Source organism: Equus quagga, chromosome 8 (assembly GCF_021613505.1).
Source record: "Equus quagga isolate Etosha38 chromosome 8, UCLA_HA_Equagga_1.0, whole genome shotgun sequence".
Lineage (NCBI taxonomy): Eukaryota > Metazoa > Chordata > Mammalia > Perissodactyla > Equidae > Equus > Equus quagga.
In genome coordinates, this window is record NC_060274.1 from 18945818 (window position 1) to 18959142 (window position 13325).

Genomic DNA, 13325 nt, shown 5'->3' on the forward strand with positions numbered 1-13325 from the left:
ATGGACACATTTAAGACTGAAACGATGAAGACACACAGAACTCATGCAATTCTTATTCCACTTAGTATAAAGAAACAAAAAACTTCTTAAGCAAAAATAAGCCAGCCAAATCTGCTGCAAAATTCCCAATTAGGAAAATAATTAGAAACCAGATCAAGAAATAACAGAATATGTTAGATTTTAAAAATACAAAATGGGGGTGGTAGATGTTATGTTTTATACCTACAGTGGTTATCATTTTAATATACGTAAATTAATTTGTTTACTTTTTTTTTTTAAGATTTTATCTTTTCCTTTTTCTCCCCAAAGCTCCCCGGTACATAGTTGTATATTCTTCGTTGTGAGTCCTTCTAGTTGTGGCATGTGGGACGCCGCCTCAGCGTGGTCTGATGAGCAGTGCCATGTCTGCGCCCAGGATTCGAACCAACGAAACACTGGGCCGCCTGCAGCGGAGCGCGCGAACTTAACCACTTGGCCACGGGGCCAGCCCCTAATTTGTTTACTTTTTAACATTAAGGGGTTGAGTCTTTATAAAAAGCTCCATAATTTGTACAAATATATTTTAAATGCCAAAATAATGTTTGGAGACTTTGCAGTTTCAAAATGATTATCCATTCTCATTCTTCTGTTGTGACAACTAATGTCTCCAGACATGGCCAAATGCTTCCTGAGGAGCAAAATCACCTGTTCGAGAACCACCGGCATAGAAAACACAAGCTCGAATTTATGTAAACATATATAAAGAAGATCTTTTTAAAAAAAAGCTATACCTTTTAAATGATTGTAATACAAAGAATCTGCCTTATCTAATACATTTTTGATCACACACTCTCCAGAGTAACTGCTGAACTATTCACCAATAAAAGAGAGTCTAGCAAGTTGAAGGAAAACAGAACAAAGCCTGGTTCTTTCTAACAAATGTCAATCGTCTCTCTTACCACCCTCCCTCCCTCAAATCTACCACAGTCTGGCTTTTGCCCCCCAACTCTTATACTGAATCGCTGACATTTTCCACAACCACTTCGCAGTCATCATCCTAAATGAGTTCTCTGTAAATGTAATACACTTTTAATCACAGTCTTCTTGAAATTCTGCAATAATTTTAACTCTTCATTGTTTTATTTCTCTGCCATATTTAAGGCTCATGTCTTTCAAAAACCTTAACCACTCAATAATATAAATTGGACAGGAAAAAGGAAAATAAAACTTTATTCAATTTGTTCCCGTATAAGAGCAAAAGGTATTCAAATCTGGAATGCTACAATAAAGGTATTTAAACACCACCACTGTGGTGCTTGAGCAGATTCAGGAAAAGTTAGGAAAATGATTACAAAATGCCTAAATCTCTAAAAACTGAAAAAAACAGAATTTTCAGAGTGGTAGAAAGCAGTCTAAACATACATTTGATCCACATATAAATCCAGACCAAAAAAATCACTGGATTTAGAAGACTGAGCTATATATATAGGAAAGATCCATACTGACCTACCAGTGTGTTTAGAGATCAAATCTTAGCACGTTAAGGACAAAATCATGAAACACAATCATATTGCTCTTGATGTCACAAAAAAATGAGTTGGGTTAAACCACAGCAAAACGAAAATAGGTTCTCTTATGGCATTTTACTCTATCACAGAAAAATGTTACTATAACTTAACTAATGCTTACCATCTAAATTAAAAGATTATTTTCAAAACATCTATTTTTTTTATAACTTACTTTAAACAAGGGACATTGTCACGAAGCCCATCAGATGAACTGCTACTGGTGGAAGGATGAGACTGAGGAGGAATGGGCTGAGGATTGGCCCCGCCCACTGGGGTTGGCAAAGGGGGTGCCTGCTCACCCTCTGGGGATTCCACATCATTTATCTCATATAACAATCGGACTTCAAGCATCTGTCGTAAAAGTGAAACAGTTTACCCATTCCTAATAATTATTGTTCATTTTATTACAGTTTATATACACAGATGTATACTTCAGTGAAAAGAACACATTTAAAGGTAAAAATTTGCAAGATTTCTAAATGTAAGGATTTAGCAATGAAAAAATGTTGTTTCTGACTCAGCTTTTTAAAAATGATTGTGTGTATGTGTGTGTGTGAGTGTACACACAAGCATTATGATTTTAGAATTTCTGGCACTCCTGTAAGTACCTAATTAGAGTGTGCTCAAACTCATATTAACTTTCCTCAAATGAGATATACACCGTCCTTAAGGACTTAAATGTTCAGTAAGAACATATGCATAAAAATTGGCTATTTTTCACAAAAGATGGATGGCAATGTGAATACTGAGGTGTCTTAAAAAAAATTCTAGACAAAACTGACTGCAAATAGTCTTCTAAATAATTCAAAAATTTTAAAATGTCAGACATCTGACATCGAAAGTAATTAAGAGATTATTACCGGAATGACTTCTGTGATCACCTCCTGTTTGCTGAATCTATAAATGATGACGTGAGCCGAAACTCCGGCTATGCACAGCATTCTACTTTCTGGACACCAGGAGATGATCTGAATGGCATACGGATCTTCATCTACAATGTCTGTGTTTGGTCTGTCATCTTTATTTCTTGACTTTTCAAATACTTTAGATGTCTTCAGTTTATATAATACTTGCAGAGTTACTAGGGAGAAGATAATACATATTAGATACTTTAATACAAAAAAAACAAATATAAGGTAACATTTAATTTGTCATACCATGTAAGGAAAATAGCCTGTATTTATTTGAACCATATTTTCACTCCTAGGTCTACATTTCTCTATTATACTTTTAGATGATGCATTCACTGTACTCATTGACCAATTGTTGTACCCATTATACTCATTAAAAAAAGATTCACCATCATGATGAATTTAGATAACCTGAAAAAAATGAGTAACAAGAAGATTTTGTAAAAAAATGTAGAAATATAACAAATAATAAGGAACACATTTTGCTTTCTAAAATGATTTTCTACATATTGTCTCTACAAAAGGTACCAATATTATCTAACACTTCTACATGAGGAAACATAATACATCCTGAGTTAACTGAATTCTTAGTGCTTGCGATGTATGTTTTGCAAACATTAGCCACTCAAAGTATTCGTCCTGTTTCTGCTATTATGTAACCACCATATATATTTCACCAAGATGATACAAACTTTTGTGACCTAAGTTCAGAATCAGGCATTATATTTATTCTACAAAATTCTGTTGATTTGAAACATAGTCCCACTTCTACCTCTGAGTTAAGAGGAGATCTGAAGAAATTTTGAAGAATTTGAGTACTTCTGTTGAGAATTATTCTTGATTTGCTAATAATATCCTTAAGAATATCTTTAATCCATTAAAAATTCTAAGCTGATATCAGTGATAAATCAGGTATTAAATTTACAGCCTCCAAATTTCAAATTAAACGCAGCTTATACAGTCATTCTAAAACAGGTAGTATAAAAGCAATGACTGTGCAACATACAACAAATAACATTCCAGAGACTTACCTGCAGAAGCATCCCAGAACTTCACCGACCCATCAGCGTGCCTATGAAACCAAATGAGTTAAGAATGTGATGAAGAAAAAAAATGACATTTTCTCTTTCTCTGAGGTCAAGTATACAAACAAGACAGTCACCAAAACGAGGAAGAAGGTAAAATTTAGGGTAAATTGGCAGGTTCTAGACAATAAATTATTTTTTATTATGGTATAGCATAAAGGAAAGCACTACCTGCCCAATTAATTAACATTCATGTGTTCTTGATTATATTTAGTTATCATTGATTTATTTGGTGAAAACAGTCTTTTACTTACCCTGTAATAATTATTTCTGGGTAGCTTTGAGTACCCAAGCCCCAATTACCTCCATTGATGGGCCATTCCTATAAGAAAAGATTATTGTATAAAGCAACTTCCAAGCATAAATACATCTTCATATATATATGTACAACAACAGTAAATGATACACTTTACTTTCAAAAAGGGTTTCCTATACATTTTCTCTAGAAAAGCTATCAACATTATCAAACACTCCAAGATGATGAATATAAAATACTGAAATGTAACACTAAATACTAGAACTCATGTTCAATACCTTTTTGCTGTAACCTTGACGTTTCTGTCTAGCTCCAACAGAATAAAGTGCAGGAATAAGGTCCACGGGGCAATCAGCAAAATATTCGCAACACGTCACAGGGGATTCATGTATACTCAGAGGGTAGGGGTTTTCAAATATAGGATACCTTTAACAATAGGAAAAGAAAAATATTTATTAATTTAATGGATCATTACCCATGATTAATACAACAATGAAAACTTTTAAGAAATATGTACAGCTTTAGAATGGAAAAACTTTTTTAAGTTTGATTAATTTAAAATTAACATCCTTTGAAGGTCCACATAATATATTATCTGAACTTATATTTTAACTTTTCAGATAGTGTGTTCTTCTCTATAGTTTTAGAAATTACATACATTCCATCACAGATATTTAATAGATTTAACTTATGCAAATACGTAAAAAGAAATGATGTTTATAATGAAAGGTGCTCAATTAGAATAATAAACAGAAAAGCTGCAGCTGGACCTACATACCATGTGCCATACACTGGACTTATCTTATTTACTTCTTGCACCAGCTTATGATGTAGGCATTTTACTGAAGAAGAAAGGCTTAGGGAGAATGACGTGCCCAAGGCACGCCACCTAGCAAGGAGAAGCAGAATTTGAACTGCATTCTTAACCATTAAGCTATACAGTCCTCAGTGAACAGAAACCACATCCTTCTATCAGTAGAGCTAACACAAACTGTCAATTCTCCTTTTTTCCTCCATCAATGTAATGGCTAGCGTAATATTTAATCTAGAAATGCTCTCTTGTTTCAGTGATAATCTAAATAAAATTGTACCTAAAATGTTTTCTACTTATGAAGTTATCTTATTAAATAAAGTAAAAAAATGCTTTCAAAAATCAAAATTAAAGTAGACTCCTAACTAATTACACAATGATATTTCTTTTCTGGTTTTAAAGTCCTTAAAATTTTCTGGTTTTAAAGTTACTTAAAAATATCTGGAAAATCAGAAACCAGCTAAATCTGCAAAAATTAGATGCACTGATCAGTGTACTACTGACAACAATTTTAAAAATTAAAGGAGAAAAATTTCAGAAAAGTCTTTTCTATACTTCAAAATGAACCCGACTGTCATCACTCTGTCCTCAACCATACACAAAGACAAAACTCAAACAAAACATGCATCTAAAAAATGGCAGGCAACGTTTTTCTCTTTATAAACACACTGTAAAATCTTTAGTTTAATGATTCTACTATTACTATACATTTAACTGATAAATTTGCTAAATAAAATGCCTATTCACAGGTGACTTGCACAGTATTTTCTTTAACTTAAATGCATCTCAGGACAGACCATGTGTGAAGTCTATTTGGAAACTTAAGGAAAAAAAATCATACTAAGAATAAGTTATTTTAGGACTGTCACTTAGAAATAATGTTTTTAAATTCCTTTGTTCCACAATAGTCTTGTTATTTAAAAAAAAGAAAACACACAAAAAACCACAATAGATTATTACAGGTAGCACACACTAAGTTGATGTGAATTTGGGAATGCCTTAAAATAAGGTAAACGTATTGCTCACTTTTTACTTCCAGATTTTCCAATCTCAGTACCATTCACACTGGGATCAGATAAGTCTGTATTGGGGGGGGGGGGGGGGGGGCTGCTGTTCTGCGCCTTGTGGACATTGAGGAGCATCCTAGTCCTCTACCATTAGATGCCAGCAGCGGCACCCCCCCTCCCCCCCCGCAATAAAAGATGTGTACACAGACATTACCAACACCGCCTGGAGGGCAAAACTGCCCCCAGCTGAGAAACACTGAAATACCGAATGGGTAAACTCAACTGAAACCACATTTAATGATGCTCTCTCAGAAGATACAAATAAATACAGTGCTTTTCCAATCCAAGAATTTGTAAGTAAACATACTATCATCTATGTTAGAAAACACAGAATATGACAAATACTGCAAAAAGTTGCAAAGGAGCTATGGTGGGAATTTACAAATCAGATATAAGATATCTGGTTAAGAGAGAATAGGAAAAGCTAAAAGAGGAAAAGGCGGATGAGCTTTTTTTAACGTGGATTTTTGATGGCTCTAAAGCAGGTGGAGTGTTTCAGCTGTTGGGAACCAACATCTAAGAAAAGACATGGCAGTATGATGTTTTGCTTAAGAGACAGTTCAGTTTTTCCAGGGAATAAGGCTCCTGTAGGAAGACAGTGAGAAACCAGGTGGGAAAGGTACCTTGAATTCCTACTGTGTAGAGCAGTAGGCTGGGAAGGTGTTTTCAAATCAAAAACCAGCAGAGAACCATAGTGGTTTAGAGAAGAGAGTGACAAGACTGGTGCTGCAGGTAAAATTAACCTGACAGTGGCATTGGGGACACACCACAGCAGAGAGGGAATATGGATGGAGAGACCACAAGAGCTTGTCTGGAGCAAACTGTGATGGGATCAATTTTGGACATGCTGATTCCGTGTGCCCCAAGGCATCCAAACATTAGGTTGAATCATAGGAAATGGCAGAAATTCAACCAATTTTGACTTAAAAAATGTAAATTCTATATGATCAACACAATAGAGAAATTTGCAGGTGATTAGAAATGTGCATCTGGAGCTCTAAAGAGGTCAAGGTTATGGATATAAACGTAGCATTTTTCAAAGATGAAATAGCCAATCCTATGCTAAAAAGAATCTTTTTTCACCACACACTAAAATAATTGCTCATCAAATTTTCTTTCTTACCCATTTTGTGCAAGGTCTATAAGTACTAAATCCTTTTCTAGAAGAACAACCACAGCATATGGTTCTTGAAAATCTGGAATAGGAAAACAATGCACGAACAACAGTTTTAAATATGCAAGAGGACAGCAAATTAGATAATAAACATTTCTTGTTTGGTCTTTATTTTATTTTGTTCCATTCTCTCAAGTGTTTAACATTCTGATCTTATACTTCATATAATTTAAGGCTAGTATGTTTTAAATGAGAGAAATCTATATAATAACCCATACAAAATTATTTCAGTTTTGTAAAGATGAATAAGATAAGAAGCTCAGGTAACCTCTATGCTATTGCATATTCCAAGGCAGGACATGGAAAACAAACTCAAAATTTAAATCTGAATACCCATAAGAACAACCGTCACTTTTGGATCTCAAAGGAAACCAACAGAGTATTACTATAATGGTATCATCTCTGTCTTGGATATTTTACGTGTGTCTTAACTATAAAATGCATTACATCTCCACATCTCAATTACCTTCAAAGGAAGTAAAAAAGATCCAGATTTAAATTCCTTTTGAAATAATATATGCTAGTTGTGATGGTTAATTTTATGTGTCAACTTGTCTTTGCTCTGGTGTCCGGCTGTTTGGTCAAACACCTGCCTAGATGTTGCTGTGAAGGTATTTTTCAGATGTGATAAACATTTAAATCAGTAGACTCAGAGTGAAGTAGATTATCCTCGATACGTGTGTGGACCTCATCCAATTAGCTGTAGATCTGAAGAGCAAAGACTGAGGTTTTCTGAAAAAGCAGCAGATCAGCCTCGGGATGGCAACACAGAAACCTGGCTGAGTTTCCAGCCTGCAGAATTCGGACTCAAGACTGCAACATCAACTCCTGAATGTTCGGCCTGCCAGCCTGCTCTGTCAATTTTAGACTTATCAGCCTCCACAATTGCATGAACCAATTTCTTAAAATAAATTCTCTCTCTCGTATTTCCTTTTGGTTCTGTTTCTCTGGGGAACCCTGACTATTAAACTAGTATTTTATGGAATTTTTAAATATTTCTTACTGGGGATAGTTTTGTTTATCCTTCAAAGGCACTTACTACTGATACATAATACTAAATAGATAAAGGTTATTAAACAAAATTAACTTCTGAAATAAAATCTGCAAAGTTATGAAAGTTCTCTCCCCCAGAAGAATTAGTGCAATAGGATAAGGAAACTACTTAGATAGCATACATATACAGGTCTTTGTTCTGAATAACAGAGAATGAGTTTTAAAGATGCAAAGCTTACCATTTGGGTATGGTGTTTCACATAGGGTTAGAAAATCAACAATTGAATAGTCCATTTCTAGCACTGCAGTACTTTTCCCATGCATAACTGTTAAGCAAGGTCTTCTTCCTACAGTATCATATGACAGACCTCCTGATAAAATAATAAAAGGTTCCCTGGAAATAAGATACATAGTTAAGATTATAATTAGCATAGTGGAGACGAAGTATTTTTTGCTGTATCATAAATTTTTTATTTAGTGAAATAAAATCTTAAATTCTAACATTTTTATGCATCATTTAATTGAATACTTGCATGTGATTTTTTAATTGCATTAGGTAAAACCCAAGTGAACTCCTGAAAATTAACCTACAGTAGGAATGAATATTGACCACATCTCACTCTCTCTGAGAGTCCTCCCTTTGGTCCCTAAGATTTTTTCCTTTATCCTCTTTAAACCATTGTCAAAAAAATCTCTCTGGCTTTCTGCTGGTAAGTCTCCTCAATTACTGCCTTTATTTCCAATCCTAATAACCAGGCCGCAACAGAAGTTCCAAGAGAGGACGTGAATGCCCGAAGGCAGCCATTGTACGTAATGAATTAACTTCTCACCGATGCATCAAGAATGCACGAGCTACAAATTACCCTTGAGAATAGTCGCTCAAATCATTTTCTGTAGCTCAATTCCCTCCCGGAACCTTGGCTGGTGTGCTTCAGAATACAGCTCCCGCGCATCTGTCAGCTGCCAACTTGCCACTTTTGATGAGCTCCACAACCTGTCTCCCGATCAGTCATTATTAATTTTAATGATTTATCTAGACCCACCTCATAAAACTGCATCTCTAAATGTGCAAAAAAAAAAACCCATGAAATATCTTTTCGTATGTTTTGGTCTGAGTGTATTTCTTTATCTTTATTTGCCTAGTTATGTTTTTTGTCCATATTTTCATTGGATTAGTAATCTTTTTCTAACTGGTTTGTCAGAGTTCTTTGCCGTCTAAGGAAATTGGCTCTTCATCTGCCATCTGCATCTTCTTACTTGTTGGTGACGAAGTTGCTTCTGGTGCATTACACAGATGATTTAAAATGTTCTGTATACGACTTCCTTAAATGTCTTCATTTATGATTTTTCAGGTAGTTTCTTCCTGCTTACTCTAAGGCCAGTGTATCTATCTCCCCCCTCTTCACAGCTAGTACAAGCAGTATCTAACCATACGTAATGGTTAAAAGTGTTAATTCTGGAACTAAACTGTCTGCATTTAAATCTCAGCTCTGCCTTTAATTTCTGTGTGATCCTGGACAAGGTGCTTAACCTCTCTGTGCCTAGCTTCTGCATCTATAAAATGGAGCAGAGTAATAAGTAACTACCCCCAACAATTAAATTGAGTTGATTAACACATGCAAAGCACTGGGGTCAATGCCTGGCACACAGTACAACCTTAGTAAGATTTACTTATTATTATTGTCATTATCATCAAATCACTATAATCTATTACAAACGTTTCTCTTCTTGTGATATGTGGAAAGAAACATTGAAACTTCTAAATTATATTTATTTTTATCTAAAACAAGAATAAATAACCCCCACAAAAATTTACTTAGGGTAGTAGTGGTACAGGTGTGTAATTTATAAGTAAGTATCAATATTAGGTCAAATAACACAGTTTTTTAATACTTAAACATTTTACCTATTTGAAATACATAAAATAACATATGTGTAGATATGTGTGTATGTACAGTATTTCCCTATTTAATACTGCACCCTCATGTATCCCTGTTTTCCTTATTTTTATCAAAGCATTTATTGCTAAAACTAATTTATTTATTTTGCGTATTGTTTTTCTTAGGAAAATGCAGGCTTCAGAAGGGCAAGTGGTTTTGTTCGTTTTGGTCACTGCTATATCCGAAACAGCGCCTTGTGGGTAAACGAACGGATCCATTACATTAGCCATGACTAGCTTACTATCACTCCAATTGTTCACCACTAAACTGACTTGGGTCATTTTATTTTTCCAGCTAAGTGACAGTAGCCAGAGCTTAAAATTTTGTCCTGAACACAACTACACCTATACATCCATTGTTCCAATGTCTGAGCATACCATGATTATTATGACTCGTCAGAAAAGCGTATTTAATTTTCTTCCACTCTGTATCACACATAATGAATAAATGGGATATAGCTCCTCTCTTCTGTACTTTGAAATACAGCATACAACTGGATGTAAAACACTAGGAAAAAGGGCGAAGAGTCCGACAACTTGAACTTTTACAGAGTGGGGGGCCTGGTATTTTATATGTAATATTTCAAAGATAGGCTGATAAGTATGTTTCTACATAAAGCCAACTTAAAAAAAATGTACTATTAATATAAGAACCATGAAGAGAGAGATGCTCAGCTATGTTACAGAATAAAATTTCCATGCAGATACCAGGTAGGTGACCAGGTTATTACATGATTAAACCGTTAGCATGGTATTATAAAACCCTGGCCATCAGGTAGATTTACCCTCAAAGGGCAACTAATACATAAATCAGTCATAAAAACAATGACAAAGTTAAATATTTTAAAGCTAGACAATGAAAATTATAAAAATTCAAAGCTTTTGTTGGCATTTGGAATTATAGTAAAAGTTCTAGGGAATCTAGATTATTTCTGGGTAATATGTGAATTATGGAAGTAGAGAATGGTCTTTTTTTTTAAATAAAAGATTAGCCTTTGTGATGTTATAAAAAGGTCGAGAAGTAGTATAATTTTTATTCGATTACTTTAAGTAAAATTTAAGTAGAAATCCTTTCATTAATGTTGGGTGTTACCCAAAACCCACATATTTTGAAGACATCCAAGTTAGGAAGGTGTTTATTTGGACATTTTATCATTTTGATTGGGATTTTTAAGAGGCTAGACACTTCAGGGAAGTATACATGCTTCCTTTTTCTGATTAACCCCCCTCGAGGTGGCCTTGACAATAAGTTTGGCTGAAGCTGTGTTTCCATAGGAAGCATTCTTTACTTAAAGGAGGCACTTCTACCCCAAAAGCCATTTGTATAAGCAATGTGCTCAACTCAGTCCCATAACACTGCCCATTCATTCACTCGAGTATTTTTTCAGCACCTGTGTTCCTGAGAAGAAAACAGAGCTCTCATGTCTAGTCTAGGCAGACAATAAACACAGTGTGATGTGTTGTGAAGAAAACAGAACAAGGCAGAGTGGTGGGCTGACTGTGAGGAGCGGCTAGAGGGGTTACTGGAAGACAGAGAGGCCAGGAAAGGTTCCTGCGGTAAAGACAGAAGAGCTGGGATGAGAACGAAGGGGAGCCAGCCCCTCAAAGGTCTCGGGGTTGGGGGAGAAGGATGCACATTCTAGGCAGCAGGAATAACCACCTCAAAGACCCCGAGTCAGGAATGAGCTTGGGGTATTCGAGGAACTGAAGGGCCGTGTGGCTGCAACAGATGAGTAAAGCAACCCATGGTGCTGGATGACACGACCCTAAATCTCATAAACACATCTTCTTCACTCTGTTAGGATCTCAGGAACCCGTTTCCATTTCATCCCCACAATTACTTTAGTTCTGGCCCCACTAACCTGCAGCTTACCTTATAACAATAACATTTGTACAAGTTGTTCACTGACCGAGATGTACTTCCCCTCATTTTTGTTTGGCTAATTCCTACTCCTCCTTTAAACCTCAGTCAGTCCAGTCATCTCCTCAGGAAACCCCCACTGACCCATGGGCCCTGACTGAGCCGGGTGCCCTGCCCGGGTTCCTAGGCGCTCTCCGCATGCCTCTTCTCAGCGTTCACCACACTGAACTGCCATCGGTTATCTACTTTCCTTCCTACTCTGAGCTCCTTCACGACCCAGAATATGCATTTTACCTGCAGGACCAGGCCCTAGCTAGCTATCCCCAAAAGGGTGTCAAACACCCATTTTAAATACCACTAACCCTACTGCCCTGCCGGTCACTGGTGCCGGACTTCCTGAGTCAGAAGTGCTGCGGGAGGGCCCAGCAACTCAGGTGACTCCAGCACAGGGCCGGATGTGGGAAAAGCTGTCTAAAGAAGCATGAAATTTAACTGTTGTGCTATTCTGAAGCTCCTTCTGCATAAGTAGACTCCTACCTATGTTATTACTGCATCTATATATTTTTTAAATTGGAATTTAAGCTCTCAGTAGTCAATCTCATATACCACTGATTTACATTACTAATCCTATTAAATCCCCCAACTTTTTTCACACAGAAATATGCCATTCTATTTAGAGGGAACACGTGTGTATCTGCTGAGCAGGACTGTACCTTAACTCTTGAAAGCTACCTGGTAACAAATACCTTTTCTTTACCACTCTAATCCCAGTGCTCAGCAGGAAGTCCAAAGACATACAGATTTATTGAAGGAATTAATAAATAATGATTGATTTTTATGAGACCCTATATCAAATTTCTAACACTCTCAGTTCAAATTTCAAATGTAAATTATGATTATCTAATTCGGATAGTCTAATGGAAATCTATGCAACTCTGATCTCATATTTAGTGTCAATGTGTCTATTTTTCACATAAAAGTTAAAGTTTAGATTGTGTTGATTACATGTCAATTATTATAATAGCTTCAAGTAATAATGAATTCCTCTAAGTTTTTAAAGCTGCAAAATCAAAATGGAATAATCAAAAAGAAGGGTTTTAAAAATCTGAATGTTTAAGGGCCGAGAAGCAAAAAAGAAAATAAAATTGAAAATATCGGGAGATGAATTCAAGGAACTCTTCTCATCATATAACCTGCCACAGTCTCGAACAACACTTCTCAAATTATCTGTGGCCAAGAACTATTTTTAAAAATTTTCAGTTCATTGAAAATCTCTGCTTTTGTCAGATGTGTATGTGTGTGGAGATGTGGTGACGTCAAATGATATTACAGCTTCTGCACTCTTCCTCTTGAGTCCTGCACTCCTGTACTTATTTTGTCTCAGCCCAGTCAGCAGATGGCACCACGCGTCGCGCTCCGAGCAGCAGTAGTCCGGAACCCAGGCTGCCGAGCCTTCCAACGACAGTACTTGTCCGACCCGCTCATGGGGGGAAACATGAGGGTGTCACTGAGGTGCTCACTCAAGGCCCCACACCTCGCACTCTGTGGAGTTCAACCAGGAACCACAGAACTTGTCAGGTGGGCCTGTCTGGGTAGAGGGCCGATCCCAAGAGAACTACGGCTTAGTTATGACAAGTCTTCATCAGGGTCCTCTTTGAGTGAACAGGAAATAACAGGGTAC

General features: G+C 36.2%; 1 protein-coding gene across 2 annotated transcripts in view; it reads right to left on the minus strand.

The window, feature by feature from the left end:
- The window catches only part of STXBP5 (syntaxin binding protein 5), a 162476-nt gene that overhangs the window by 55780 nt on the left and 93371 nt on the right, over nt 1-13325 (minus strand). For both annotated transcript variants that reach the window (XM_046669154.1, XM_046669152.1), the window contains exons 10-16: nt 8084-8238; nt 6801-6873; nt 4078-4225; nt 3798-3865; nt 3490-3530; nt 2408-2628; nt 1720-1898 (exon numbers count right to left, since the gene is read on the minus strand). In XM_046669154.1, the coding sequence (XP_046525110.1) occupies nt 1720-1898; nt 2408-2628; nt 3490-3530; nt 3798-3865; nt 4078-4225; nt 6801-6873; nt 8084-8238 (885 nt within the window). The remainder of the gene's footprint in view (nt 1-1719; nt 1899-2407; nt 2629-3489; nt 3531-3797; nt 3866-4077; nt 4226-6800; nt 6874-8083; nt 8239-13325) is intronic.